The 27741-nt window shown below is 55.6% G+C and overlaps 7 protein-coding genes across 7 annotated transcripts; 4 read left to right on the forward strand and 3 right to left on the reverse strand.

Moving 5' to 3' along the window:
- Positions 1-3420: 3420 nt before the first annotated feature.
- On the forward strand, positions 3421-4408 carry PHYSODRAFT_318450 (hypothetical protein; the record flags this gene model as incomplete). The annotated part of the gene is made up of 3 exons (XM_009536564.1): positions 3421-3685; positions 3731-4333; positions 4392-4408. The coding sequence occupies 3 exons, from the start codon at positions 3421-3423 to the stop codon at positions 4406-4408; spliced, it is 885 nt and encodes a 294-aa protein (XP_009534859.1).
- Positions 4409-5622: 1214 nt separating this feature from the next.
- On the reverse strand, positions 5623-6597 carry PHYSODRAFT_564396 (hypothetical protein; the record flags this gene model as incomplete). The annotated part of the gene is made up of 5 exons (XM_009536565.1): positions 6549-6597; positions 6230-6387; positions 6057-6157; positions 5875-5977; positions 5623-5800 (listed from the first exon to the last, which is right to left on the reverse strand). Exons 1-5 carry the CDS (start codon positions 6570-6572, stop codon positions 5623-5625), a joined length of 564 nt encoding a protein of 187 aa, XP_009534860.1. The 5' UTR covers positions 6573-6597.
- Positions 6598-6871: 274 nt separating this feature from the next.
- PHYSODRAFT_338700 (hypothetical protein) lies at positions 6872-10369 on the forward strand (the record flags this gene model as incomplete). Its single annotated transcript, XM_009536566.1, has 1 exon — positions 6872-10369. The coding sequence occupies one exon, from the start codon at positions 6872-6874 to the stop codon at positions 10367-10369; it is 3498 nt and encodes a 1165-aa protein (XP_009534861.1).
- A 4639-nt stretch (positions 10370-15008) lies between these two features.
- Positions 15009-16541, forward strand: PHYSODRAFT_549315 (hypothetical protein; the record flags this gene model as incomplete). Its single annotated transcript, XM_009536567.1, has 1 exon — positions 15009-16541. One exon carries the CDS (start codon positions 15009-15011, stop codon positions 16422-16424), a length of 1416 nt encoding a protein of 471 aa, XP_009534862.1. The 3' UTR covers positions 16425-16541.
- Positions 16542-21572: 5031 nt separating this feature from the next.
- On the reverse strand, positions 21573-21791 carry PHYSODRAFT_394204 (hypothetical protein; the record flags this gene model as incomplete). Its single annotated transcript, XM_009536568.1, has 1 exon — positions 21573-21791. A coding segment is annotated over one exon (219 nt), but the record flags the coding sequence as incomplete, so codon positions are not given.
- Positions 21792-22419: 628 nt separating this feature from the next.
- Positions 22420-23223, reverse strand: PHYSODRAFT_521519 (hypothetical protein; the record flags this gene model as incomplete). Its single annotated transcript, XM_009536569.1, has 1 exon — positions 22420-23223. A coding segment is annotated over one exon (804 nt), but the record flags the coding sequence as incomplete, so codon positions are not given.
- Positions 23224-25777: 2554 nt separating this feature from the next.
- On the forward strand, positions 25778-26188 carry PHYSODRAFT_522527 (hypothetical protein; the record flags this gene model as incomplete). Its single annotated transcript, XM_009536570.1, has 1 exon — positions 25778-26188. One exon carries the CDS (start codon positions 25778-25780, stop codon positions 26186-26188), a length of 411 nt encoding a protein of 136 aa, XP_009534865.1.
- Positions 26189-27741: the final 1553 nt, after the last annotated feature.

Below are 27741 nucleotides of genomic sequence, written 5' to 3' on the forward strand. Positions count from 1 at the left end.
TTCGCGCGCCACACGCTCCGACTCACGTCGTCCGGCTCAAGCCACAGTCTCGGCGGCCTACTGCACTCGCCGTTCGGGGGCAACACGGCCGTACCCCCGACCACGCCGCTGCCTCCCACGTCCTCGTCCGAAGGGGACCTGGGCGCCAGCGGCGGGGGCAGCCGCATACGCGTGCTCAAGACGCAGGTGCAGAAGGGCAAGAACTCCAACCCCGTCTGGAACGAGAAGTTCGACATCCCCGTGCTGGACCCGAGCGAGGACGTGCTGAGCATCCGCGTCAAGTCGGCGCGGCTCATGTCGTCCCCCGCCATCGGCGCGTGCTGGATCTCGCTCAAGCACCTGGCGCTGCAGGGACCGGCGACCGTCGACAAGTGGGTCGATCTCAAGCTCGGCAAGAAGGACGCGGGCCGCATCCGACTACAGATGAGACTCGTTGACCCCTCCAAGCCCAGGATACAGAGCCGACACCCCGAGCAGGGTGAGGGTGAAGACACCACCAACCGACCGCGTAACCACCAGATGAGCGACTCGTACCTGAGTCTCCCGGCTGAGGAATCCCCCGAGGAGATCGCAGCGCGGGCGTTCAAGAAGGCCTCGCGTCGCGACCACAAGTACCACAGATCTGCTAGGCGCTTTGACGGACGACCGGTGAATTCAACTGTTCTGGGCAGCAGCGGCGGCAGTAACCGTTCGGGAAGTGACAAGGACGATGACCAGAAGCGGTCCCCCACCACGCCCAAGACGCCCCGGGACAATAGTGCTAGCGCGACGTCAAACGAGTCCATCGATGACTCGGAACCTGCCAGTGATGTGTCCGCCTCCCCCGTGACCTCGCCACTGCCGAAGCGAGCGTCGAACGAAGACGCCGCGGCCTTCAGCGACCTAGAGTCGCCGTCGGCAGTGGCCAGACCGCCCCCGGCGACTGCAGTGCCTCCCCCAGTGGCAGTTGCAAATGGAATGGATGCATCGTACGCAAATCGCGGCACCATGATGAGGTCAGAGCTCGGTAAGTGAAGTTGGTTGATTGTCTCTGGTAGCGCGCTATACTGTGAGGCTGACGTTTTGTGCTTATGTGACGATTTCAGAACGCTCAAAGATGAAGATGGCGGAGATCTCGAGAACGTCAAGAATATCGCGGTCATCAAGGTCCTCGATGTCGTCGTGGTCGTCGAACCCCCAGGCTCCGCAGGAAGGTGATGATGATGATCTGGATGAGTACGACAACCGACAGCGGGTAAGTAAGCGCTGGACCGGTAATGATTCGAAGTTGAGCGTCTTGTCGAGCCACTTGGATCCTCGTGAGAGTTCACGCATGGATTTCGACGATGATGAGAGAGACTCGCTGGACAAGAGGAAAAAGTCTGCGAACAACTCGGTCGCGCTTTCGAGCACGGCTTCCAGCACTCTTGACCAGCGCGAGAACTCGCGATTTAGCTTCAGCGACAGTGAAAGCGACGAGGAGGAGGAGGAGGCCAAATCGGACAAGGCTCGCGAGCAGCAACGGCAGCAGTGGCAGATGGAGCAGCGAAAGAGGCAGCTCGCCGGCATCAAGGAGGTTTCTCAATCCATGTCGGACAGTGAGAGCGACGACGATTTTGAGTCGGACGACGAGTTTGATGAGGAGCTCGAGCGGGAGTCGACCCGAATCCAGTTCACTCCGACTATCGCAAAACTTCTGTGCCGCGAGAGCATGAACGTCCTGATCGAGGAGGAGGACGATGATGAAGAAGAAGGAGTGGGCCAGCAGACCCTCAAGATGAGCGACGATTTCGTGCCTATTCTCGAAGCTACGTCACCGTCGTCAGTGGACTCGATGGACTGCGCGCTGCGCCGGTCAAGTTTTGATTGAGGCCGCCCTCAACCTTATTTACTAGCCCAACACCCCAACGAGAGCAAGGATGAAGTTGACGCCTCGCATCGAAGGAGTACTCAAATAGCCCAGTGAAGCTCGAAGCTATTCGTGCTGCAGTACAGCAGCATACCGAGACCCCAGCTAGTTGTCATAGCCCGGTGCGTCAATTTTGGTGTATGTGTGTCACCTGGCGGACGACGGTGAGCTCGCGAGAAGCTTGCGCTCCTCGCCCACTTATTATTTCATAGATAGTAGTATCTAACAGCCACCAGCGAGCAAGCGAGCAACTTGAGCTCGAACGCGAGCGAGGGCTGCAATTGCCAGTCGTAGTCGGTCCGAATAATATTATGATGACCACAACGCTGTAGCCATCTTCCGTCCTTAGTTCAGCAGGCGCGTCGTTTCAAGATTCAGAGCTCTCGTGCAGCTCACAAGCCAAGTAGGTGTCGATGTCAACGGAGAACCAAGCGGCAACTTGCATCCAGGCGCGATTCCGAGGCTTTCGATGGCGGCGGCAGCAACGTCGAGGCATTGTGAGAAACTTTTGATTGCCTCAGTGCTGGTAACGGGACCTGTTGTCACTCACCTCGTGCGTTGGAATCATCGGACAGAGAGCCGTCACCAAGATTCAGGCTCTGCAGCGTGGCCGCTTCTCGCGTCGAGAGTTTGCTGAACTGCGAAAGTTCTCTCGAGAGCAGGTACAGTAAGACCAAGCTCCAAATGCTTTTGTTCCTTGCGATGTCTAACAAGTCTGCTGAAATTGGTATTGGTAACACCGTGTAGGAAAGCTTCCAGCAAGCCACCAGGCGTCGGCAGATCCGGATCTGGCGCAACGAGCAGGAACTTTACTTCTTGCAGCATACCAGTGCAGCAGACCTAGAGAGGGTGCGAGTTTTCCAACAGCAGCACTCCGCAAGGGTGCTTCAACGAGCTTGGCGCGCTACGACCCAGTCGGCATCCCCCTTAAATGATGACAACACTGTGATCCTTGATCCAAGCGACCGTATCTACACGTTCAACCCTTTGGAGCTCGAAACTTCGGGCGCTAAAGCCCAGTTTAGTCGATGGAAACATGACGAGAAGGCCACTAATAGATCGCAACGCTCGCTCTCACTTTTCTTGAGCAAGGAGCAGTCTGCATCTGCTGCAGCCCACACGGCTCCATCGGCTGATGATGAAGCATTTGTGTCAAGACGCAAGGCAATCCAGGAACGGTATGTGCATTGTGTACTTCCTATGGTCTACTTCACGTTAAATTCATCGGTGATCTCACTTGTGCTATTTGCTGTGGCAGCATCAAGCGGAAGGCAGCACAGGAGAAAGCCAAACTCGAGTCTACCACCAAACAGAAGCGTAGTGGTGTGACGGAGGGCTCAAAGCTAGCCATTAACCGGCGGCGGGAATTGTACGAGCAGGTGGTAGCCATGAAGCTCGCCACTGCGCAGCGTGTGCATCGCCACGAGCGCGAAGCTCGTGCTTCTCGTCCAGAACGAGATCTCTTGTCAGCTCAACTCATAGCAAGCTGTGATAATCGTCTGAAGCACCTTCAAAGTGAAGCACCCGAACAAATGACAGCCCCGAAAGAGGACAACCAGCAAGCTGCAAGTCAAGTGGAGAAGTGGGATCCAGCGAGACGGATTCAGGCTTGGAATCACCACCGCCGAGCAGTGTGCTCGGTTCTAGACAAACAGCATTGGTGGCAGACCCAGCTTGCTGGTGACGAGCGCGATATTCGATGCATGGTGGTAGCAAAAAGTCCTTGGGAGGACGAGAACAGCATTTGGGTGTGGCCTCGCAGTGGACACGACAACCAAAAGGAGGACGGATCTACAAGTTCAACAGACAGTTCCTGTTTGGCTTCCTTGTGGCCCTCCGAAGAAATCCAGCGTTTCCTAGTAGGAGCCAAAAGCACAGAACAGCATCATCAACCGATTAAGCCTGTTACCGACGACGAGGCGTCTGAATGGTGGCGTGCTCATTGTACGCAGTCACACTTGGTTACCAGCGGGGCTCTGTTCATTGAGAACCTTTATAGAGCAGAGTTCCGCAGTAATTTCAGGAACGAGGGCGACGTCTTCCCAGTGTGCACGTCAGAGGTGGTCGCTAATCGCGATTTGTACGAGCTACAGCAGCGAGCGAAGCGTGCTGCACGCACGAAGAGTCTAGAGCAGGACATTGAGCAGCGAATTAAAGCTTTGACCGCGCAAGTTGAGCGCCGCGTCCACGAAATGGAGTCTCAGGTCGAGGCAAACACTCAGTTGGCACTAGAAATCGCCCAACGAAAGGTGGAACAGCGAGCTCGCATCACACGCGAGCAGCAAGCAACAATGACGATACAACGCTATGCACGGGGAATGCAAGGACGGAAGTGTGCGCGTGAGCTGAGGGCCGAGTTCTTTGTGATGGTTCGTGGTCGTGCAATTCGTCGCGGACGGTGCGAGGAGTGTGGGGATCAGCGTGCTGTACTCGAGTGCCAGCAGTGTGAGGAAAGCTTACACTTCTGTCCGATCTGTTGGGTCCACGTGCACTCCACGCGAAGGCGAAAAACTCACGTAGCGATACCAATGACGGCTGTTGTCGCTCCGGTACCGATGCTGGAGGCTGAATCTGCCAAGACTCCAAAATTACTGAAGCCAACGGAGAACGTGAAGATCGTCGGCGTTGAAGAAAACACCAGGCCGCGGCTGCGATCCCTTCCATCTCCACCCAAGCAAATTGCCACTCGATCGGCCCTACATGCACATGGTTCAAGTAAGGACCGCAATAGCAAACCCGCCAAGCAAGACGCCGTTCAAAGTGCAACACCAGCCGAAACACAAAAGAAAACAACACTGGAACTGACTGAAGCATGTGCGCTAGCACGTCGCGTAAGAGCGGAGACGACGGAGCGACCTACTGTAAAAAATGACGTCGAGCTCACTCCTGCTCAAAACCACAACGCCACACAAGAACCAAATGGCGTTACTGAATACCCCGGCAGTTTGCCCAATGAAGATGCCTCGCTGGGTGGCGAGATCGACTTCTCAACTGCTGCCGATGGCGACGGTGCCGTTGTCAGCGAGACTGATTCTAACGAAGCAGCACCCAAGTCTGCCCAGCATTCGGAGACCCAAGTAGTTACTTCAACATGTATAACGCCTGGCCCTGAAGACAAGGCAACCCACCATGAGCTGCCATCGGATGCATCACCATCGAATGAAATCAACAACATCGATGTGTCCACTATGGAGCCCGCAGAGGAGCCCACTGCAGTACCCACCAATACTTCTGCAGGCAAATCTGGGGGCAGCACGGCTGATGAAAACGCAAATGCAAGCGTTCCCATCAGCTCCACGATTCCTGAGGCCCAAGTAGCGGAATCCGCATCGCGAAGCGAGCAACCAGAACCGAGTGAAAAACACAAACTCCAAGAGGTTCCCCCGGCCACAGAGCAAATCAGAGATACAAGTCCTGTCGAAAGAGTTGAAGTGCCCACATCTAGCGATACTTCAGGGGAAACAACTAAGGAGTTAGCATCACAGGAAGCTGAAGGGTAGCTTCACACTCGTCCATACACTGTTAAGGTACTACTACCATGGCAGGTGAGATCAAATACTCGCAGCTCAGAAACAAAACAAAAGGGCTGGGCCGGTCAGCTGCTAAATATCTACGTTAGCCATCGATCACCCTTGCCGTATCCTCCTCCTCAGCAGCACTATTGCGTCTAACAGGTCGCCACCATTTCAGTGCGCCACTTATCTTTCCGCCGCACGCAGCCTGGTGCTGCGCAATTAAGCAGAAGCCTCCTTGAGAGCCTTGGCCTCCTTCTCGCCATCCTTCTCCGCCAGCACCTTCTTGAAGCGGTTGACCTGCGAAGCGAACGCCTGGTTGCACTTCTCCGTGAACGGCATGCGCATGTCGTAGGCGTCCTCTCCGTCGGCGTAGTATCCCTTCTCAATGTCGTAAACCCTGCAGCAACAGAGCAAGCATAATCCAAGTCAGCGCCCCACTCCAGCTACCATCCATGTTATCGCTTCACGTACTGGTACTTGAGCGTCTTGCGGTACAGGTGGATAGCCGCCACGTTGCCCTCACGCACGTGGAGCGACACGTACTCGGCGCCAAAGCTCTCCACCATGGCGCGCTCTGTAGAATAGCAAACGACACCATCAACCTGTCAGACATCCTCATTCCCTCCTTCCTTCTCAGCAGAACAGCTACGTACGGGCAGCCTGCATGAGCTTGGTGGCCAGGCCGCACTTGCGGTGCGTGCGCAGCACCGCCAGCGACGTGATGTGGCCGTGCGGCACCGACGCCTCCTCCTCCCTGCAGCAGCAACAGCCGTCACGTCAGTCCAAAGCTTCCTCCCTGTGTTGATGGCTGGCTTAGAGGACGCACATCTTGGCCAGGACGTAGCCGACGATCTTGCCGCCGCGCTCCTCAGCCACGTAGAGCAGCTGAGGCCACGTCATGATGTGGTAGTAGTAGTACTTCATCTGGTAGTTCTCGGGCAGGCACCAGAGGTTGGAGTTCTGCACCTGCAGCAGGTCGTCCGCCTACAATGACACACCGAGAGGGGGGGCCACCACGTCAGTTCACGATATTGCGCAGCCTGTAGGGGGCTTCGAGCTTCTCCGTTCTGCGTTCTGGTAGATCTGCGTGTGGGGAACGCAGCTACGCAACGCTCGAGCCCCCACGTGGAGCACAGCGCACGCACCGTCGCGTTCCGGATCGACACCATGTTGCCCCGCGTTTCTGGTCTTGCTCAATACAGATCGCGCTTTGGATGGCCGGGTGTGCATTGCGCAGTGCGCACTCAGCTTAAGTACGAATAGACCAGCCGCTTCATCCCCCTTACAAACGTCAAGTCTAAACAATCACTCTGCACTTCCGCACTGGGCGTCCGCTTAGTATTGAATTTCCCCTCTCCTCCACAAGTCCAAGCCAGTCGCCAGCGTCAGTCCAAGGCCCCGCTCCAAGGCTCCAAGGCTCCAGCTCCAGCTCTTGCTCCCCCAGACGAACCCCATAGTGCAGAGCAGTATGAGCGAGGCGGCAGGCGACGCCCTGAAGCTGCGGCTCAAGCTCAAGCTGCCGCGCTCCATGTCCGTGTCCTCGGCGACCGAGGAGGCTCAGAAGAAGCTGCTGATCGGTGCGCGGGGCGGCGCCGCCGTCAAGGAGCTGCTGAGTACAGCACCCAACATCGAGGTGGCCATCCGCGACTTCCAGGCGGCCCACGGCGTCGCGGAAGCCCACGCGCAGCTATTTGTGCGCAAGAAGGAGAAGAGGAAGGAGAAACCAACGACCTTCGCTCCTGCTGTGCAGCTGCTGGATCTGCTGCAGGTGCCTCGCTCCAGTGTGTACCAGTCGCTGCTGGAGCAGATGAAGAAAGAGATGCTGCTACGTATTGCCGATTTGCCTCAGAGCGAGCTGCCCCGCGTGCTGGAGCAGACGTTCCCATACATTGAATTCCGAGAGCTCCGAGCGATTCCGATTGCGGTGCTGGCGAGACAGGAGGACACACCCGAGCTGTACCTGCGCGAGCTGACGGAGAACCGGCGTATCCTGTCCGAATTGCCCGTGCACGTCAGGAGAAAAATCTTGCAGGTGGACAGAAGAGAGCTGCAGCTCCTGGTGGAGGAGTGCACGCGCGAATACGTGGCTGACCAGCTCGAGTGGTATCTCAACCATCCGACGTCGGGGTCAGCGACGACCCATCGGTCGTTATCGAGGAGAAACAGCAATAATAGTATGCGAACGGGAAACCAGAACAGGAAACGCAGCTTGGATGAATCGGCCGGCGGGAGTCTGTGGAATGTCTCGAGTCACGTTCCGTCTTCTGCGGATGCTGCTGGCTCGTCAGCATCAGCGTCTGGATTTAGCAGTGAACGGAGACCGTCGTATTCACCCGATGAACGTCGTAGGGATAACCCTGCGCTGGTGAAGCTGGTGGAGATGCTTGGCGACTCAGAGCCATTGTATTTGGCAACTTTGGAGATCTGGCGGAATTACATTGTGACTGCGAACATTCCCGGTAGCGCTACAAATAACCACCCTAAAGAGTATGTGGACTATGTATCCCTGCTGGGTGCGATGCGCAGTGACCTTGCTAACCTTCAGCGTGACAAGACAACGCCACTCCTTCGGACGGACCCACTGCACAAGTTTATCTGGTTTTTGGATCGCGCGTTGAAGAACCAGACGCTCGAAATCACTCAGCTCCACGAACTGCTAGGCTTCATTGGCCGACTACGTACAGCGGACCTTCCGCCGAACAAGAAGTTTCGCAAGAAAGGTGGTGCAGAAGAAGAAGAGGAGAATTTTGAAGTGGTGTTGGGGCCGCCTCCTGTGGACGAGCTGCTTGCTGTATTGGACAAGATTGCAAAGATCGATGCTCGCTTAATTTTTGCGGAACCAGTGCCAGATGACGTGCCCAAGTATCGAGAAATCATCAAGGATCCAATGGACCTATCAACGATGCGAAAGAAAGCGAAGCGGGGCAAGTACAAAACCCTCGATTCCTTTGTGGCGGACTTCAACCTCATGATTCGGAATTGCATGACGTTTAACCCGGACACGACTATCTTCTACAAAGAGGGAAAGCGCATCGGGAAGCGTGGCAATGAGCTGATTGAGCGACATGCTACGTCGTTGCGCGGTGAACCCCAGCGTATTCGCACGAAAAAACGCCGCAAGACTGCAACTGGTCCCACCAGCGAAGCACTCAGCATGCTTACGAGCTCGGGCGTCGTGACAATCAAGGATTTCGGAGATGTGGACCAGTCAGGAATGATCCCGGAGGGCATGTGCAACGAAATGCTGGCGGATGTAGCGCTGATTTTGTCGGACCCGCTCGTGAAGCAGCTTATTTGTGACGCTCTTATGAAAAACCTGGTGCTGTGCTGGCAAAAGAGAGAGCTTCCCACGGACAATCTTATCTGCCGCGCACTCGTACAGCTTCTTCAAATTGGAAACCCCTCCAGCGTGCGCCGCATGATTCGGAAGCAGGACTTCGTGCTGCGCGCTCCGCAGGTGGTTACGATGCGCGTTGTATTACCGCTTCTCTTGCGTACGATGGTCGGTTTCCGTGTGTATTACGCATTCCCGGCGGGGCTGCAGCGCGACTTGAAGACAAAGGCGAAGGAGGACGTCCTTGGGGCCATGCTCTGGGACAACGTCTTGCGTGCGAGCTCGGCGATTCGTGCCATGGCTAAGTCATTTGTTGTGCAGTGTCTAGTCGACAACCAGATCGATGCGGGGGCCCAGCTGCTTCATCACTTGGTATCAGCTGAGGACGAATCGCTTCTACGTGATCGCGTACTTCTCCATGCAGTGGCAGAAGTATTACTCGAGCAGGTGAAGGCGGTGGCAGCTAGTAGCAACAGCTCCAACAGTAACGATGGTGGATCGAACTCTGCAGAAAATGGCGAGGTGACGATGACGCTAAGCGAGCAGCTGCAAGCACTGGCAGCGTGGAAGCAGATTTTCGACAAGTTTTTCGTGGAAGTTTTGTCAAATCGCATCCTAGCTGCTAAGAAGGTGACAGGGTCGGTCGTGCATTTCGCCGATGGTGAAATCGATGCTGCCGAGGAAGAGAACGAGGGGGAAACATCCTCAAAGAAGCTCAAACGACAGCATGTGGTAAATAGCTTCCCGATTCAAGTTTTCCATGAGAAGACAGCAATGGTGCTGTCGTCGCTGTTCGCTATGGTTGAGAAGGGAGGTGCTGGAGCTGGTGTTGACGCAATGCTCTCCTCATATCTCAGAAAAACTCTAGGTGTGTTGCGCGAGTGCTGCTCTTCATTTGAGATATTTGAAGCGCTTTGGAATAGTCCGGTATTTGCCGGTTGTCGGCTATTCTACGAGCCCCTGCTGTCCAAGTGCCCCGTCGTTCAAAAAGAGTTGTTCGTTGTACTGCCATCCGACGTCAAGGCTGAAGCTATCGATGAACAGAAGAAGGTTGCCGCTGACGTCAAGGTAAAGGCTGTCTCAAGCGTCAAGCTGGAAGCTGAAACGAGCGTCGGTAAAGCTGATGACGCTGATATGGCTGCGAAGTCGGAGAATGTTAAAACTGAAGACAGAAACGCGAGTGCACACGACGAGACCGCAGACGGTAGATCAAGTGTACAGGAGGAAAGCAATGGCGCTAGTGACAAAGCTGGCCCTGCTGAAACAGATCCCAAGTCGGTATCAACAGAGGTCGAGGCGAACGAAGAGAGCAACGATACCGACGTCAAGATGGAGGATGTTGAAGAGGAAGCTAAGCCCTGTGCTAGTGGTTCAGAACATTGCACCAGCGAGGCTGCACCGGAGCCGTTGGGTGAAGTCTCCCCGGATGTCACGACTGAGACCAACGCAAGCAGCGAGGCCACGGCTGAAGTCTCAAAGAAAGAAAGCGAGGCCGTGAGATCAGAGAATGTGACTGATGAGGATGTGAATAGCAAAGAGGCACTCAAGGTGGAGTCTACAGAGGAGCCAAAAGAAGACGTCGTTGAACCACACGCACGGTCGACGGAGGAAAAGACGAAAGCGGAGTCGTAGCGGGTGGAGTGGTCTAAAATATCAAACTCCCATTTTGTTACATGTATGTGTGCTGAAGTTCTTGTTTATTGTGTAGCACAGCCGATTCCATCTACAGCTCCTTGATTTACTCAAGCAGCTAGTCTAGTAAGTTACTAGACTAGCTGCTTGAGTACTAGTAGTAACCTACAGACAAGGACCGGCATCTACGCCCCTTTAGATTTACTAGTAGTTTCCACGAGTCGTTGCGTCACGCCGTTGCCACTAGCGAAATCGAGCATCGAAAGTATCCGTAACGTCAGTGTTTCGTTGTGGCAAATGAGAATAGGAAAAGTGCACGGCGTGATGCAGTGCGCCTGTAGGTGTTTCAAAATGCTTGCTGAAAACGAAGGGAACCAAAACGGAATACATTTTCAAAACAACTTACAAACTACTGAGCGTTCGCACCAAACAAGCCAGATTGACGGGTGCGGCAGCGGCTCCTCATTGCCGGTGGCGGCGACGGAGCCCGGCTTGGGAGACGCGTGGAGTTCGTAGCCGGGAGTGCCGGCCTCAATGTCCTTCATGGTGCTGTTAACAGTCCTCGGGCGCTTCAGACGGGGGTCGAGTGGAGGAGGAGGCTTTGCTGTAGAAAGCAAATTGAGGAATGAGCTGCTGCTTCAGACGCGTCGGCGGTGTTGGTTGTTGCAGGGACAGAGCGGAGACAAAAGAGACCTTGCTTCGTAGATTTATGTGCAACGCCATTGGTGCGCTGGCATCTGTGCCACAGACTGTATAACTCGCGTCATTTTGTTGGTTAATTTGCCAAGTGTACGTTTGCAGTTAAAACATGCATGAATTGCGAGCGACTGCACATTTATAGCAAGCTACTAGCTCGGAGCTCGGCCATTGTTGCGCCGCTTCGACGCCTTTTACCCAAGCAGACTTTGCTTCAGATTTGAGGGGGAGGAGCTGAGCAGGGCTCCTATTTCTGAACCATCTGGGCTGCTGCTTGGCTTTCCTGAGCAAAACGCGAAAGCTCTGTAACATTTTGCTTCAACCACGGCGATCTTGGCTCAGTTTGGGTCAGCTGTGGGGTAATTTAGGGGAAAACGTCAAAAGGTGTATACGTTGGGAAAACTTTGTCAATAGGTGTAGTGGTCGTGGGCGTCACGTCGCGTCATATCTCATCACACACGTACTGACACACGTTTTGGTTGCCGCGGTATTTCGGCCGAGGTCGACCCAGGATCGAGCTTCCAAGCACAGTAGCTTATTAACGACACGCTCGTAGCGAACACGGTCAACTAATAATAGCATATAGAGCAACTGTACTCGACAACTTCGCTATTGTGGCTTCAAGGAACTACCAACGCAAACCGCAAGCGTCTATAGCATGGCTGTACTAGGTAGCTTTTGCATCTGAATTTCGGAGGTGAAGGAGCTCTAGTGAGAGCCCCCAACCGGAAGAGAGTGTAGGTATTGTAGAACTGTGGCAACGCTGAGGCCTGGCTACGATGGATAACGACGTTCATTGTAGTCCCTCAGCCGTACAATTCGCTATCAAAGTCATGGACACCACGAACCGGGCTAGTTGCATCAGGTAGAAGCCTTCCTAACCCCGGGTTTTATGGATTTGGATCTAAGCCCACACACCAGTCACCGCATTCGTTGCTGATGCAGCTTTATCATGCTCCTTAGTGCGCTTGGAACCACATACACATACTATCATACCGACAACCTAGCATACACCTAATGACACGAGTTAACCGCTTTTGACAAAATGTTTCAAATTCATACACCTTTTGACGTTTTCCCGTAATTTAGGGTTCGCGACCGGAAGTGCGGACAAACCACAAGGCAATCAGATTTGAGTGGAAGCGCTTGGACGCTTCAAGTTGAAGTAATCGCTCACGTTCAGGCAAATCCGGCGGGCTCGCCCCCACGGCGAAGTCGAGTCGACTTCTGTGAACCGGCCCGGCAGTCTTCTATCCCTGTGAGCCTCACAGCAGTCGCCCTCACAGTGTGAGGGCGACTGCTGGAATCCCTCGTCCACGTAGCGAGTGTGGGAAGAGCGTGTGGTGAACAGCATCCAGTGCATTCGATGCAATCTGCCGCATTATTACTACCAAGGGCATGGCTAAAGTGTTCTGCAGTTGGGCAAAGTAGACTTGCAGCGCTAGGGAGAACGGCCAAGCGCTACAGAATCCAGCAGAAGTTAAACACTGCCGCACACAGCCTCGTTGCTTTTACATGCTGTGCATGTATTAATACATGTACATGGATTGCGATTGTCTGACGGCAGGATAGTGCTCAGCACGCTGCCCCCATCGGCAGGTTGAATTGAGGAGATGTGTTCTGACTTCATTCCGGCAGGCCTCGCGGTGATGCATCAACAAATGTCAACTCGGAAGGTCCGATGGGCATGATCTCCATTTGCTCTCGACCGGGCCTGTGTCAGAGGATCCAAGCATCATGGGTGAGGTTCTTGATTTAGGGCTTGTTGCCATCAAGTTGGTGGTCAGAATCGACGATGCTTCGTCGAAGTACACTGGAAAAGCAGGCAGATTTGAAAATGGTCCTAAAATTGTCCTTTTCGCGTGGCCGATCACGGGGGGGGGGGGGGGGTATGTACGTACATGTATAGACAAACCGTTCAGCGCTTCACATGTACACTCGTGGCAAGAATCTTCGGTATGTGATACAGCGCATGTACTGCAGCGCCCAAACAAGTCTCGAGAGTCGAGACCCGCGCTGTGGCTCTGGGTAAAGTTTGTCCGTTCCGGGGGAAGTCGTTACCTCAACATAAGCAGGGGAATAGGGTTTTGGGGAGGGGTGAAACCAAACCCATGATACCAAACCAAATGAATCTTGCTCATGGCAAGCCCCAACAAGTAGCGGGGTCAAAGGGGTGCATCATTAAGATGAAGCATATTCTAAGCTTTTCGGGGTGGTGTCGTGGGCAACAGGCTATTTGTTCTAGGCGCCATGGCATCTCTAACCCGAGCTTGGCACTATCTTTCAAGGATTTGAGGCCGTCCCGGCCATTATTTCTCAAGTCGCTTTATAGAGTGTATTGTGTTGCTTTGGGCTGTTCTGGGAGTGATATGTTGCTCTCGTGTCGCTGTAAGAGCCGTCATGTTGTCGAAATTATGTTGCAGTAACGCCGTCCGTTCCGGTGACCGGTACTTGCGCATCAGGCGTACATTTGCGGCCAACTTCAACAGCGCGGTACACACCGTACACGGCGAGCGCGTCGGCATTTCCAGTTCACAAATCGCCCAACTCTGCAGAAAGGCACAGAGACGAATTGAAGAGACCTCCATCCTGAACTGCAGTGACTTGCAGAGTGCAATATGCATTCTCCATGACACGAGAGCAATGTACGCACTCGGCTGGCAACCACTAGGGTCTTGTCATGCACGAGCAGTGACAGCTACCACAGCCCTTGGCGGCGTTGAGCAAGAGTTCTTCTGAGCTAGCCAATCATATCCCTTCCGGGAAGCAGAGAGCAATCGACTTCAGCAATCGGATATGCGTGGAGGCGTTTTTGAGGGGAAGTTGAAGTTGGATGATCGTTTAACAGCACTCGAAACTATGTGCACACCCTCGGACTCGGAGGCTCCGGGATCCGAGTCGAAGAGCGCGGATCCGAATCGGACTGATGGGGCATCCACAGAGTCTGTCGAAATCAGCGCCAATGCGCAGCTCGCATTGCGCGCTGCAAGATGTACTGTAGTACAGTGCTATAGTTCGACGAATGCAATAAATAAATAAATACTGAGCTGGAGGCTAACGCTAAATAGGCAAGGGTTGCATGTCATTCTGCTAGTCGCCTTCTTGTCAATGCGCTGAAGCACGCAGCCAGCGCCTGCCTGACATCAGTGGTGGCGATACATGCATAAGAGATCGGGGTAGGCCGGCTCAAGACCCTCAACAGCGGCCGGGCTCGGCCATTTCCTGCAATGCCACTTTCACGAGCACCTCTGCTCTACAGGAGCAGGGTGCAGTGCAGCTCCGCATCTCCTTCGAAGACCCTTGGCGCATATACATGGCAGGCTGGACTGCTCTATCTGCACGTCGCTTCAGGATCCAAACTCTCGCCTGTGAAACATCACGCGATCCAGCGTGTTTACCTGCACAAAGCTGGGGGGGGAGGCCTGCACGGCGAAGTTCAAGCCAAAGTGCAAGTGCAAGCCTCCACACAACAATGATTGCCATCCGGTGAAGCGCTACGCCGAGACCGTCTGTCAGTTTTGATCCCACTCACGATTAATCTATCGTCGTCGCCGCGTGATGGCTCCTGCAAAAAAGACTCTGGTCCTGTTCAAGGATTTGCTATATCGTTCCTTCCTGCCACAGTCCTACAGGCTGGACATGTTAGGCTACTGCAGGACCAAAGTGCAGCTCGGCGCTGCCGAGTCTCGGCGGAATCCCGGCGATCGACTTGACATGTGCTAGGCCGGAAGGCTGCAAGTCCTGGCGACTTGCCCGGTGCCGTAGCTATTCTAGCTAGGATCTAACGAATGTATCGAGACTTCAACTCAACTGAGACCGAGCCTAACAAGACGCTTGGCTTTAGCCCTTGACCGATTTGATTTGCCGAACGGCAGAACGGCTTCCTGGTCGACTCGCACTCCTCAACTTGCTTCCTCCCAAGCACCGCCCTCCAGTCGGAACCATGAAGGACATCGAAGCCGGCACCCCGGGCTACGAACTCCACGCCTCGCCCAAGCCGGGCTCGGTCCAAGGCGACGAGCCGCCGCTCACCCACCCGTCGATCTGGCTGCTGCTCGCGGTGTCGATGCCGCGTATGGCGATCAACATGGCCTGGTCGGCGCAGTGGGCCGCTCTGGGCCCGTACTTGTCGACCATGCTGTCGAACTCCGCCGTGCAAGCGACGCAGTTCATCGGCCCCATTGTCGGCGTCATCGTCGGCCCCAGTGTCGGCGTCTTCAGCGATCGCACCACCTCCCGCTTCGGCCGTCGCCGTCCGTACCTTGTCGTTGCTGGCATCCTCAGCGTTATCTGCTGGATCGCCATGGGCTACACGAGTGAGATCGGCGAAGCTCTCGGCGACTCTGGCACCGACAACCGCACGTGGACGTCGGTGTTCACGATCATTTTCTACGCCTGGATGGACATCACCGTCAACATCGTGCAGACGCCGGCCATGCTGCTCGTCGCCGACTTTGCCGGTGACCGGCAGACGACCGGTGCCGCTCTCGGCCAGGCCTGGTCGACGCTGGGATCGATCGTCGTGGCTGTCTACATCCGCGCATTTGGAGCTGCCTACCTCACTATGCACTGGTTCATGGGCACGCTGTCCGTCATTATGATCGTGTGCGTTGCCGTCGCGACCATTTTCGCCCACGAGACGCCGTTGGACCCCAGCAAGTTGGCCCAGTCCACTGCTTGGGCCCAGGTCAAAGGCGCGTTCTACTCGGTTTGGCTTGGTATCAAGACCCTGCCCCCGGTGCTGGTGGTGTACGCTATCGGCTTCTTCTTCGTGCAGTACGGCTACACGGCCTACAACGGCAACAAGGGGCAGTTCTTTGGCCTTGAGGTGTACGGCGGAACGTCGGAGAACGCCGACAAATGCGACCCCTGCTCGGACGAGCAGAACGCCTACAACGACGGTGTCAGTCTTGCCGGCGGCGACGCCGACCTGGCCTACAACATTGTCGGCTACGTGTACTCGTGGTGCCTGCCCTTCCTTGTAAGCAAGATCGGCCTCAAGTGGGTGCTCACGCTGTCCACCGTGCCGCAGATGTTCCTGCTCATCATGGCCTGGGTCAGCAACAAGGGCTTCGACGTGTTCGTCGTCGCTATCTGTGGCATGACCTCCGCCGTCTGGTTCTCTTGCATCGTGCCGGTCATTATCCACGTGATGGGCGACGACATCGAGATCGGCATGTACGTGGGTGCCCTGAACTCGGCCAACTGCTTCGGCCAGCTGCTCAACTTCGCTATCGGCACGGCCATCGTGGACACATCGCTCGGCTACAAGCTGCCGGTGTTCCTCGGCGGCATCATGACCACGCTGGGCTTCCTCACGGCCGCCATCTTCATGAAGATCAAGATGTACAGCTTGTAAGTAGTCGGTGCCGGCAACCGTACGCACGTATTTTGTATGCGTAGTTAAGCAGCCTTAGCGTTTGAAACTCGTTCTTAGTTAGCACGGATAACAACGGAATAGGCTTGAAGTTTGTTCAGAGAGTGTCACCTTCGTTGACAACTTGTGTTCAACTTAACCTCCGGAAAAAGCTCGACGCTCGAGCGGCTCGAGACGACTGTGGGAATGTTTTGATTGCCTGAGGGTGTGTCTGGACCTTCCACTTGATTCATCGTGAGGAGCTCTCTGACTTCTGATGCGGGGGGCTTCGACCGAGTTGGCCCCACTCTCGAAGGGCGACGGCAGGAAAGTCGTTCGGAGGAAAACTTCCCGACCGTGAGCTGTTGTGAGCCTCGCGCCGCGCACGTCCTATCGGATACATTGTAGTTCTTATAGATCCAGGGCACGCGACTAGTGCAGAGTACGCAGTCGCAGTTCACGATCGTACACTAGTGCCGAGCTGTACAAGACCAAGATCCAAACTTTCGGCAGTCTTTTTGGCATTTTGCTAACTCAAAGGCCCGTAATCCGCACACTTGAGTGGTACAGTACCATCATTTTTTGACTCAGAAGTACTTCTGAGTCAGAAGTTAGCAAAACTTTCAAGTCACCACGATGCATTTACAGGTATCATACCTGTAAATGCATCTGAGGTATGTGCTGCAGTGGTATGACACAGACAACTGCCTCTTTACTTGACACGGCGGAGAATAATGGAATCCCGATTCAGGGTTCAGGATTCCTGAACCAGGATACTTTCCTGATAACCTATAAGAAATAGGATTCATTGAATCCTAAAAAAGCTAGGATTCATTGTTTCCTAAAACCAAAGCTGCAGTGTTCACGTCGAAAGACAACTAGTAAAATAAAAATTAACCGCACGACCTCGTCTCGGGGGCCTTGCAGGCTGGTCGGATGCATTGGCTGCCTCTGTGGTAGTCATTGAGAGACCCAGTTGACTGCCGAACCGCCGGTTTTGGTGCGAGAGCTCCTCGGCTCTTGTTCCCGGAAGCGATCCTCAGCAGCGCTGCCACTTCAACGTATCCTCCAGCGACTGCGCGAGACAGCGGCGTCTCCCCCGCTGCATTCTTGACTGTCGGTACAGCGCCACTGGCAAGGAGGACTCGCACGACTTCCAGTCGCCCTTGAGTGGCAGCAAGAAGCAACGGCGTGTCCCCGTTGCTGCTTTGGGCCTTGACATTCGCCCCGTGACTCAAAAGCAGGTGAACCACCTCGATTCGACCACGCAGAGCTGCGGTGAAGAGTGCAGTGTATCCGCGCGTTTTGTTGGGCGCGTCGACGAACGCTCCGTTCTCCAGCAAGAGTCGGGCCACTGCAGCTCGTCCGTTGCGAGCCGCGATCTCCAGCGCCCTGTTGCCGTCACCATTGACCGCCTCGACAGTCGCCCCGCGACTCAAAAGCACATCGACAACGTCCACGAACCCTCGCTTGGCAGCAGCCATCAGGGGCGTGTCCCCCCTCCACTCGGCACAATCTACGTCAGCTCCGCCGACATCCAGCAGCAGTTGACACACCGCTACGTGGCGCTTCACCGCCGCCAGGTACAGAGCTGTGCACCCTTTCTTGCTCTTCGTCTCGATGGCGTCGTCTCCGAACTGGAACAAATAGGGCAGCAGGTCCTTGACAATGTAGGCGTGGCCATGCACCGCCGCGTACATGAGCGGCGTCAAGCCTTTGACGCTGTCACGCGCCATGAGATCCGCCCCGGCACTCAGCAGCTCTCGAACGACCTCCAGTCGTCCATGTCCAGCTGCGAAGTGGAGAGCAGAGTACCCAGACTTGCAGAACTTCTCGAGACTCGCCCCTCGAGCGACCAGAAGCTCCACCAGCGCCAATTGGCCGTTCCTCGAGGCGAACATGAGCGGCGTCATCCCGTCAGCATCCACCGTATCCACCCTCGCACCGGCACTAAGCAGCAGCCGAGTGACTGCCAGTTGACCACACTGCACTGCAACACTGAGAGCAGTCTCCCCTTTTGTGTTCTGCACTTCAAGAGCTGCACGTCGACCCACTAAAGCCTGCACAATGTCTGCATGGCCCTGTCTTGTGGCGAGTATCAACGACGTGCATGAGCTCCCGTCTGTGCGGTTGACTGCGGCCCCAGCGTTCAGTAGCAGCTCGCAGATCTCCAGTCGACCGAAGGTCGCAACCACGTGCAGTGCAGAACTCCCGTCCTTATCCATGGCGTCGACGCCGACGCCTCGATCCAGAAGACAGCGCACGTTGCTGGTGTGACCCCTCTTTGCTGCCAGAACCAAGGCGGAAGCGTACGTTTTGGCGTCCCTGGCGTCGACTGCAGCCAGCCCCTCCTCCTTCAGCACTCGGAGCACGTCCAACTGCGTTCGAGCCACGGCAAGTTGCTGCGGAGAGCGGCAGCTTTTGGCGCTGAGGCCGCAGCTCAGCTTGGTGTACTTCAGCGTCATGTTCATGGATAGCGGCGTCCAGCCGTCTCCGACTACGGCCTGTCGAGTTCCGACCATGAAGCGAACGGGTGTAGTTAGCGGCCACAAGGCGGTGGATTGAGTTGTGAACGAGGTGGAGCTGGTGGTGGAGTGAACACTTCGACATGCGCTGGGTTCCAGTATCGTGGGGTCGCGGAGACGGATGACGCGTGAAATCCCTCCATCGAAGGAAGGAGCTCCAAGGACAACAGTCCAGAGCAATCGGTTGTTGACTGGGAAGCTCCGCTTGGAACTTGGGCATGTGTGAGGGTGGTGTGGGGTGCTGAACGTGCTCCGGCCTCAACGGTCGAAATCGTCGCGTTAGTGACGGGAAGTCGCGTGTGTGATCTGCATTGAGGCCGTCAAAAGGCTTCCTGATGGTGATCGGCCTTGAATGCAATTGTGTGCAATGCTTCGAGAGGCATCGCACGACAGCTTCGAAAGTCGGATACATGTAGAGATGGATGTGCCCACCTCGGGTAAGCATCGGCAGCTGGGGGCACTCTAGGTGTGCAACTACCGAGCGATACTTCACCAAAGGTGTGGATGACATACAACTAAGCTTATAACAAGCGCTTAGCGATCTCGTCTTCAAGTCTTGAGGTCACTGAGCGCTCGTTATTTCAGTTGTAGCGACCGTGTAGCAAACCCTGCGCGGTGATAGTGGAGCGAAGAGCGTCATCGAAAGTCCTGCCGTCTTTACAGCGGTTGCATTTTGCTGCTCCTCCCCAACAACTCAAGGTAATCCTGGTCCATGTGTGACACTCACGTCCTGCTTGATGCTGCAGTCGAAGCTGTGACGGTGCCTTTAGTACGGCGCACAAAGAGCAAGACGCCCCCTGACGGTTGACGAGCGATGGTTTTGGTGAAGCGCCACGACAGCCGACAAAATGAACGCGGTTGACAGTGAACTGGCGAAAAGTGTGAAGACGTGGGCTTGGGATAGGATGATGAAGGTTCAATTCAAAGCATGGGCGACGACGGAAGTGGCCTCTGTACAGGTTTGATGCACATCCTAGACTCAAAAAGCACAACGACTGCATCCGGTGGCGCAGCTAGGAAGAGTATTGGATCCACTCACCTAAGCTTAAAACGCGATAGCCCACAGTGTTCGTCAAGCAGTGCCTATGAGCACGATGCTTGAAGCGACAGCGGGCAGCTTGTAGTCAAGTGTATCCATACACGTCTCCATAACGTCGGTCGAATATAATGGTGCCTTCAGCTCGCTCCAGCATGCGCTGATAGTATGGAGAGAAAAGGCATTCGATTCGGAACGCGTGACGCACAAACTGTAGAAGAGATGCAGTTGGGTCCGAGGCCACGACGAATGTCGAGGTAGTATTCCGATGCGTCCAGGCCAACCAAGCGAGTCATGCTCAACAGGACAAAAATCACGTTGCCGCTAGGATATAACCAGATACATTGAGCAACGAGCGCATCGCCCTTCTCCGTATGAACCCCTGGATCGGTAGCTGTACTCTCTGGTGCCGTAAGTCTTGTCGTATAAGTAAAGAGTATAAGTACCAGTAGATAAACGAGAGATACTTAATGCAGGAGTGCACCAGAACAGGAGATACGGGAGTGGATCACCGTGAAAACATCCCCGCGAGGGTTCAAAATCAATGTCACTGCCCGCCGACACGACCTACCAGGTCCAGCAAAATCGAGAAGCAGCACATACCTAGAAACACCGCGCTCGTCGTACCAACTCACAAGATCCTAACACATGATGACGAAGAGAGCCACTCCCCGACGTCCAATAGTTTTTGATGAAGGGGGCGCTCGATAACACTGCAGACCTTTGCAGGAGCTTGGCTTCTCGACAAAAGTTTCTGTATCAAAGAGATACTTAGCACCCAACACAGCGCGAGCTCCCCAAGATCGGTACAAACCCTACCATATCCACCGTCCTTCCAGGTAACGCAGGTCGCATGAATAAGGGTCCTCCATGCTTGTCGGTGTTGGACGGGATGGCGAGATGCGGTGAAGGAATGGGAAACGATGCCACGCTGAACGAACTGTTCTACCTACCCGTTGCCTGTGCGATTGGGGAGTGGCAGCAACGAACAGACACGGCGGTCGCAAATTAGCACAACAACCTTATGCTAACAGCGTTACCTATTTACAGCCACCACCACCTCGTCCAACCACCATGAACTGATCGACTAGGCTCCACCCACCACTTCTTGCAGTCACACTGGGGTCGGGCACCTCTCTCTGAGACTCGGCCTCGCATTTTCGTCAGCTGCACCACAGATCCACCCAACCTTCGAGCGCGCACCCGTTCACTGATCATTTTTATTGAAGTTTCAAGTAGGTACAGTAACCCTCCCAGTTGGTCGTATCACGACCACCGCTGAGACTGGACTCAAGCCCTTGTGTCGGGAACGTGCGGCGCCCGTCGTGCGCTACAACTTACCAGTCACTGCCCGTACAGCCCACGATGTAGTCCCGGGCCTAAGCTGTGGTTCATTTACTCCATCAACACCTGAGTGCAAGCACGAAAAAAAACGAGGGACTGTGGCATGAGTAAGTGCGTAGACCCAAGATATCTGAGCAAACGACTACATGCGATAGATTATATCGAGGTCACGTCTTCATTACATCTACACCCACACAGCGAGTCATGCCAGGACTACTCCTTTTCCCTTGCGGGCTGCTGCTTGTGCCACTCCACGCCGAAGAATGACGACACGTCGAAGCTCAAGTCTCGAGGGTCCAGTCCGTCCAAGCGGCTCAGGATGTTCCGGTAGCACAGCGCCTTGCGCGCCAGCTGTGCGTTCTTGGAGGGGGAGCTGGCGTCGTCCAGTGCGGCGACCAGGAGCCGCTGAGCATTCGTGCAGAAGCGGTGGCGCACGCCTTCGTCGCTGTAGTGCAGTCGCAGTCGAGGACGCTCCTCCGAGATCTGGTTGGTACCGTATCGTGTTGAGAGTCGGACGCCTGCTCGTCCAAGTTGAGCAGCCACTGCAGGTAGTCGATGTCGTCGTCTTCTTCCTCTGGGATCCGCGCAGACGTAGCACGTCGGCGCCGTGGAGGAAGACATTGTCTACACGAGCTGCTGTGCTTTTGGGAGATGTGTGCGCTAACCGAAGAGTCTGGAAGTGATCCCCCCGGCGGGCATTGGGTGTGGCCGAGTTTTGGTTTAGACGACACAGACAGAGAGAGCAAAAAATCTTTGCAATACAGATGCCCGACCCCTTTCGTCGTGATACTACACCATTTCCGGGTCGTTCTGCACAAATGCTCGATTCAAAACGATCACGTAGAAAAAAGGGCAGTATACTTATGGCGTATACTTGGCCGACTTCTGATCAAATTCTCGATTCAAAATGACCACAGCCATTTTCAAAACGATCAGCTGCCCTTTCTGTGATACCACAGAGGGAAGCAGATCAACAATTGTCCTTTTCGAGAAAATTCTGGCTGATCTCAGTATTAATTTGAGAACATAAATACGACGCAGTGTCAATTGTTGATCAGTCTTTCCCACAACGTACCAGAAAAATGGCACATGTTCATTTAGAAAATGAAAGTGATTGTTTTGAATCCGTGTACTGTTCTGGTCGGAGTCGGACGTGTATACTGCCCTTTGTTCTACGTGATTGTTTTGAATCGAGCATTTGTGCAGAACGACCCGGAAATGGTGTAGAGCCGTCCGAATGGATGTCCATTTGCTCGCAGTACCCCGTGCACCGGCGAATCGCGAGCTCCGAGGCTGGTTGGCCGTTTAGCAGGATCTGTCCGCGGATGTTGCCACCAGTTTTCCGTCCTGCGATCACGTCCATGAGCGTCGTCTTGCCCGCTCCTGAAGACCCCATCAGCGCCGTCATGGTCCTGAGTAACGCGAAGCCACTGATGCCCTTCAGCAGGTCAGTAGTTGCGTTGGGCTGGGCGGGGTCAGGCACGGAGTACCATACATCTCGGAAAGCTATCGCCACAGGCACAAACGATCTCTCAGGGGTTTGTACGATGGGGATCGTCACGTCCGCCCCCTTTGGAGTCGCCACCAACGCATAATCGGCCGTCGACGATGAAGTTTCGTCGCGAATGGAGGCATCATTCACCGCCACCGCAACATGTTCGGGGCTCTCGTAGCGCCAGTACTCCAAGATCAACCAGGAGACTACCATGAAGAGAAGGTAGACCCCCACCACGTAGACAATACCAAGCCACAGCCACACCCGTCCCGTCTGAACATCGTACGAAGTCAATGCGTAGTCACTCATCGTCATGCCGTAGGTCTCGCAGTAGTCCACGCCGCGATACACGCACACAGTAAACCTCGCATCCATGTACTGGTTCATTGCTAGTGTAGCTAGTTCCCGAACCACCACGCCAATTCCATTGCACGTCGGCTGGTTCAGCAGCCAGAGAGAGAGTAGTGCGTCCACCTAGGTAGCCCGGTGGACGTAGCGACAGAGATCAAAGTGCGAGGCAGACACGTCAACACTACCAGACAGCTACTGGCCGTCGGACCAGACGTCCTTCGGATAGGAACGGTGGGGAGGACACATTATCGGCGACCGTCACCCCCGGATAGGGTCTTTGGGCTGTGTCCCGCAGGTAATCCGTATTTCTCTATCTACTTCGAGTTCAGGAGCTCAAGCCCGAGTGCGGCGAGCGAACTCCTTCGCCCTTACGATCATGGCAGGCTTCGCACTTCCTGCCACGACCCCTGTGGTCTCTAGCCACAGTCCCCACCACCCTACTGTGTTACGCCCTCATCGTGCACCAATCGTCCTAATCTCTGCCTCACCTTAGCTTTACTGGAACCCGCGTACGGCGCCACTCTCTTGCTGTATTTAGTCTTAACTGCTCACCAACCGGGAACAATCTTAACTGAAGGTCGAGCGGCCAGCCGCGCGCTCGTTGCCCCCACCTACGAGGCCTCCTATTCTCTACCTACGAGAGGGCCCTTCCTAACCTATCTGCTCTCGCTGTCTCTCAGCCGCACGCCACTCGCTCTGTCGTCGCCTCTCCTCTCTGCATACTACTTGTCCTTCACTCTTCTCCGTGTCCGCCCTCCTGCGATCTTTTGCATGGCCGACATCTGGCCTTGAAGTTGTAGGATACCGCCCGTAGCCGGTGTCTCCAGCCCACTGGCTCACCTCCGCCACCATCCAACTGCCGCTGCCACACTTCGCGCCCCGACTGGCTGATCGTCCTCTTCGTCACTCGTTCGTCAAGTCGATGACGACTCGAGTGCGCGGCTGTCGCCGTCTGTCGGCCACGTGACAGGCCGCACTACTACACTGGGCGCCTTCCAAAACCTATATAAAACGGTTTGGTCATTAGGGGTAGGGGGGATAAAACCGGTCATTAAACGGAGCGATTAAACGGAATTGTTTGGAGGATAAAAAAAGTCTCCGTTCAAACAATTCGAAAATGAGTTTGGTCGTCCTTTTAATCACCCCCCTATTTGGCAACTCGATTAAAAAATATCTTAAAGAATGTATGGGTCCAAACAGCTCCCTCATTTAGAGATTTCGTTTGAATTGAAGTTGCGCGCGATCTTAGAGGGCTTTAAGGCGCGAAAGCGCGCGCGCTCGCACAGCCCACGCCTCATTTCGAATCTCACCTCGTCGTGCCGAAGCCCCCGCCTGCTGCAAACGTGTACGTACACTGTATGAGTTGCTGTGGTTGTGCATACCAGCTAGAAGATTGTTGATTCACTGCCTAGGCAACCATGCACCCGTCTCCCCCGAGCAAACGCCGCCACGCGACAAGCTGTGCTCACGAGACTTTGAGTGCTCTCGTCTCCAAGCGCCGCAAGCTCAGCGCCGTGGCGTTTGACGCCGCTGCAATCGAGTCAAACCGCTGCGAACCGCCATCAGCAGAGCCACGCAGCGAGGTCGCTGCTGATGTACCAGTCAACCCACTTCCTTCGGCCATCTTGCTGTCACGCCCACGGGACCACCGGCGGGACTTTGCGCCGGCGCGAAGGTCAAGAAGACCACGGTGCTGACGGTCGTCAAGACCGTGACGACCGTGAAGACTACTGTCACGACCCGAGTGTCGCCACGCGCGACGCCCTCCGCCGAGGAGGAACTGTCCAGAGAGATCTCCGAGCACTCGGCCTCGTTGCCCTCCGGCGTAGGAGCCCCCGCTGCTTCTGACCACCAACGGTCGGCGTCGCCAAGGACGCGATCCGGTCGGGTGGTGCTGCCCGAAGGCGTCAATGCGTCTGTGACGATGCAGGTGGCTCCACTTCCGGAGTTTCGGCTCTCCCCGCCTGCCTCGTCGGGTGATGGCCCCTTCAAGCCTCGTTCCAGCCAGAGCACTGAGACGGAACCATCGCCCCCGGTCACACCTGCGCGCTCAGCTCCGAGTCCAGATGCTGCATACTCGCCTGCGACGGCAAGTTCCCAAACAAGAACCGCGACTCCCCCGTCGCCACCCCAAAGCCCCTTCCGGTCGCGCCTGCACAAACGTGCAGAGGTTCTTCCTGCTTGGTATACCGAGGCGGTCGCCTCCGACAGCGACGAACCCGAGACGGCGCGGCTCATCGGCTCCCCACTTCCAGCTGCACGCCCGTCGTTCACCGCCTCGTGCATGAGCTCCCCGGGCTTTACTGTTGTCGAAGGCGGTGCCGTGAACCCACCCCGCGACGAGTGGCAGCTCGAGACGTGGCCGGATGACGTGCAGTTCACGTCAGCGCAGCTGAATCCGCGCCGCTGGAAGTTCCCAGCCGTCAGTGTGGGGGTGAGAGGGGGGCTTGGCTGTGGGTGCGAGGAGCGCTGCAAGGCAAGCACTTGCCTCAACGCTCGAAGCAGCAGATTCTGCACGGAGTACAACTGCACCTTCGCTGCCGAGTGCGGCAACGGGCTTCACAAAAGCCGCGCACTCGCAATTGGTCGCAACCTGCGCACCGGAATGCGCGGCTTGGTGGCGCAAGCTGCGATTCCTGCTGGAGGAGTCATCGGACAGTATTTTGGCCACATGGACTTGTTCGGGCCGCCCTGCAAGAACGGCCCAGTCAACGACGGCTACAGAATGCACCTACGGACCCGCACTACGGGCAACAAGTTCATCGGCATCGACGCCTTGAAAGTGGGCGGCAACCTCCGCTTCATGAACCACACCTGCAATCCAAGCGCCCGGTTCCACGAAGTTCAAACGGGCCAGCGCCTGACGGTGGTCGCCGTCAGCATTCGTGATATCTACCCGGGCGAGGAGGTGACGGTCTCCTACGGCAACAAGTTGTGGTTTGTCTGTCGCTGCGGGTGGTCGGGGTGCCAGCATCGCCACCTGCAACACTTGCACCAGGACTCGGACTCTGCTTGAATCCACCTCCCGGGAGCGGCTTTAAGGCAGCTTTGCATTGAAAATTGTGTACATGTTGTGTAATGAAATCTTTTGAAATTCGTCGTATCTTACGTGTCTATCTACAGCGAGGCCGGCAGCAAGGATACCAGAACTACGGTGCTAACGAGGAGCTTCTCCTTTGCGACCTGGCCGCAAAAATCCTTCCGACTGGAAGGAACATGTGGATGGCGCTAGCGGCCGAGTACAATGGCTCCAGGGACCTACCTGGTGGGAACGCGACTTTGACTCACTGCGGAGAAAGTTTCGCAAGCTCTACGGGAAGGCCAAGCCCACGGGCAATCAGGGTGACCGCCTGACGCTCAAACAGCGAGCTATCCTCATGGCTCATGCGACTCAATATGAGATAGAGAAGAAGGGAGGGACGCACACCTCGCACGACGGGCGCGACAACGGAGAGGACGACGAGAACCTCATGGATGAGGTCAACATGGCCCTCTTCGCGGACGAGGTGGGCAAGACCTTCAACGTGAAACCGAACTCGGTCTCGACCAAGGACGGTGGAGACAGCAACCGTGCTCGGATCGACAAGCAGCAGGAGGATGACGAGGAGGAGGTGGCGGAGGAGGACGACGAGTCGGTCTCCTCTGTCAACTCGGTCGACGACGAAAAAAGCTCGGAGGAGGGTACGTCCGAAGAGGCTGACGCCAACCAGCCTCGTGACCCCCCTCTTCCTCCCGTTGCCGAGCTTCACGGCAGCGATACGCGGCTTGCTGGGGTCGTGATGACCCAGCAGGGCCTCGTTCCGGTCGAGTTCGCTGCTGACTTCCAGCAGGCTGAGTCCAAATTTGGCGACGGAGAGGTGCGTGATGCGCAAGACGGCCAAACTACAGCTAATGGTGCACGGAGCGATCGAAGTGCGGCCTCTGCAACGACCATTGACGCTCGATCAACGTCAAATGCGTTGGCGAGGCCCACGCCGGTGACACCGAGAGCTGTGGGCCGCCCGAAGCGCGACTGCCAACCTCTGGCTTCGGTGGCTTCGCCCAACGGGCCCACCCTAACGCGAAACCCGGATCGTGCTGCTTCCGATGCAGCAGAGGCCGAAAAACACAAACGGCTGCACAACACCAGTGATTGCCTAGGTGGGCGAGATCTACGAGTTCTTCGGGACAACTTTGAGGTGATGGGTGGGCGCGATCCAGGAGCTAAAGCCAAAAGCCCCGCGTCTGAGAGCTCGGTGACGACGACGTACGCTGCGTCGAAGAGAAACCAAGCCAAGAACCGCATGGATTCTATTGACAAAGAATTGAAAGAAGCAGAGGCTGCCCACGCTGCAATGGGATCGGAAATGAAGGAGCTACTGCTCTTCTTTCGCGAAGACGCCGATCGCAGAGCCGAAGCCGAGGGGAAGCGGCGACGAGAGGAACGCGACGAGCGGCGCGCAGAGGATAAACGAGAGCGAGATGAGCGAGAGCGGAAAACCGGTTGCAAAGCACAATATCATGGAGCACATATATATCATAGAGCACACTTTCGATTATCCAATGAAAGCCATATAATTCACACTTGAA

The sequence above is a fragment of the Phytophthora sojae genome, assembly GCF_000149755.1.
Source record: "Phytophthora sojae unplaced genomic scaffold PHYSOscaffold_9, whole genome shotgun sequence".
Classification (NCBI taxonomy): Eukaryota; Oomycota; class Peronosporomycetes; order Peronosporales; family Peronosporaceae; genus Phytophthora; species Phytophthora sojae.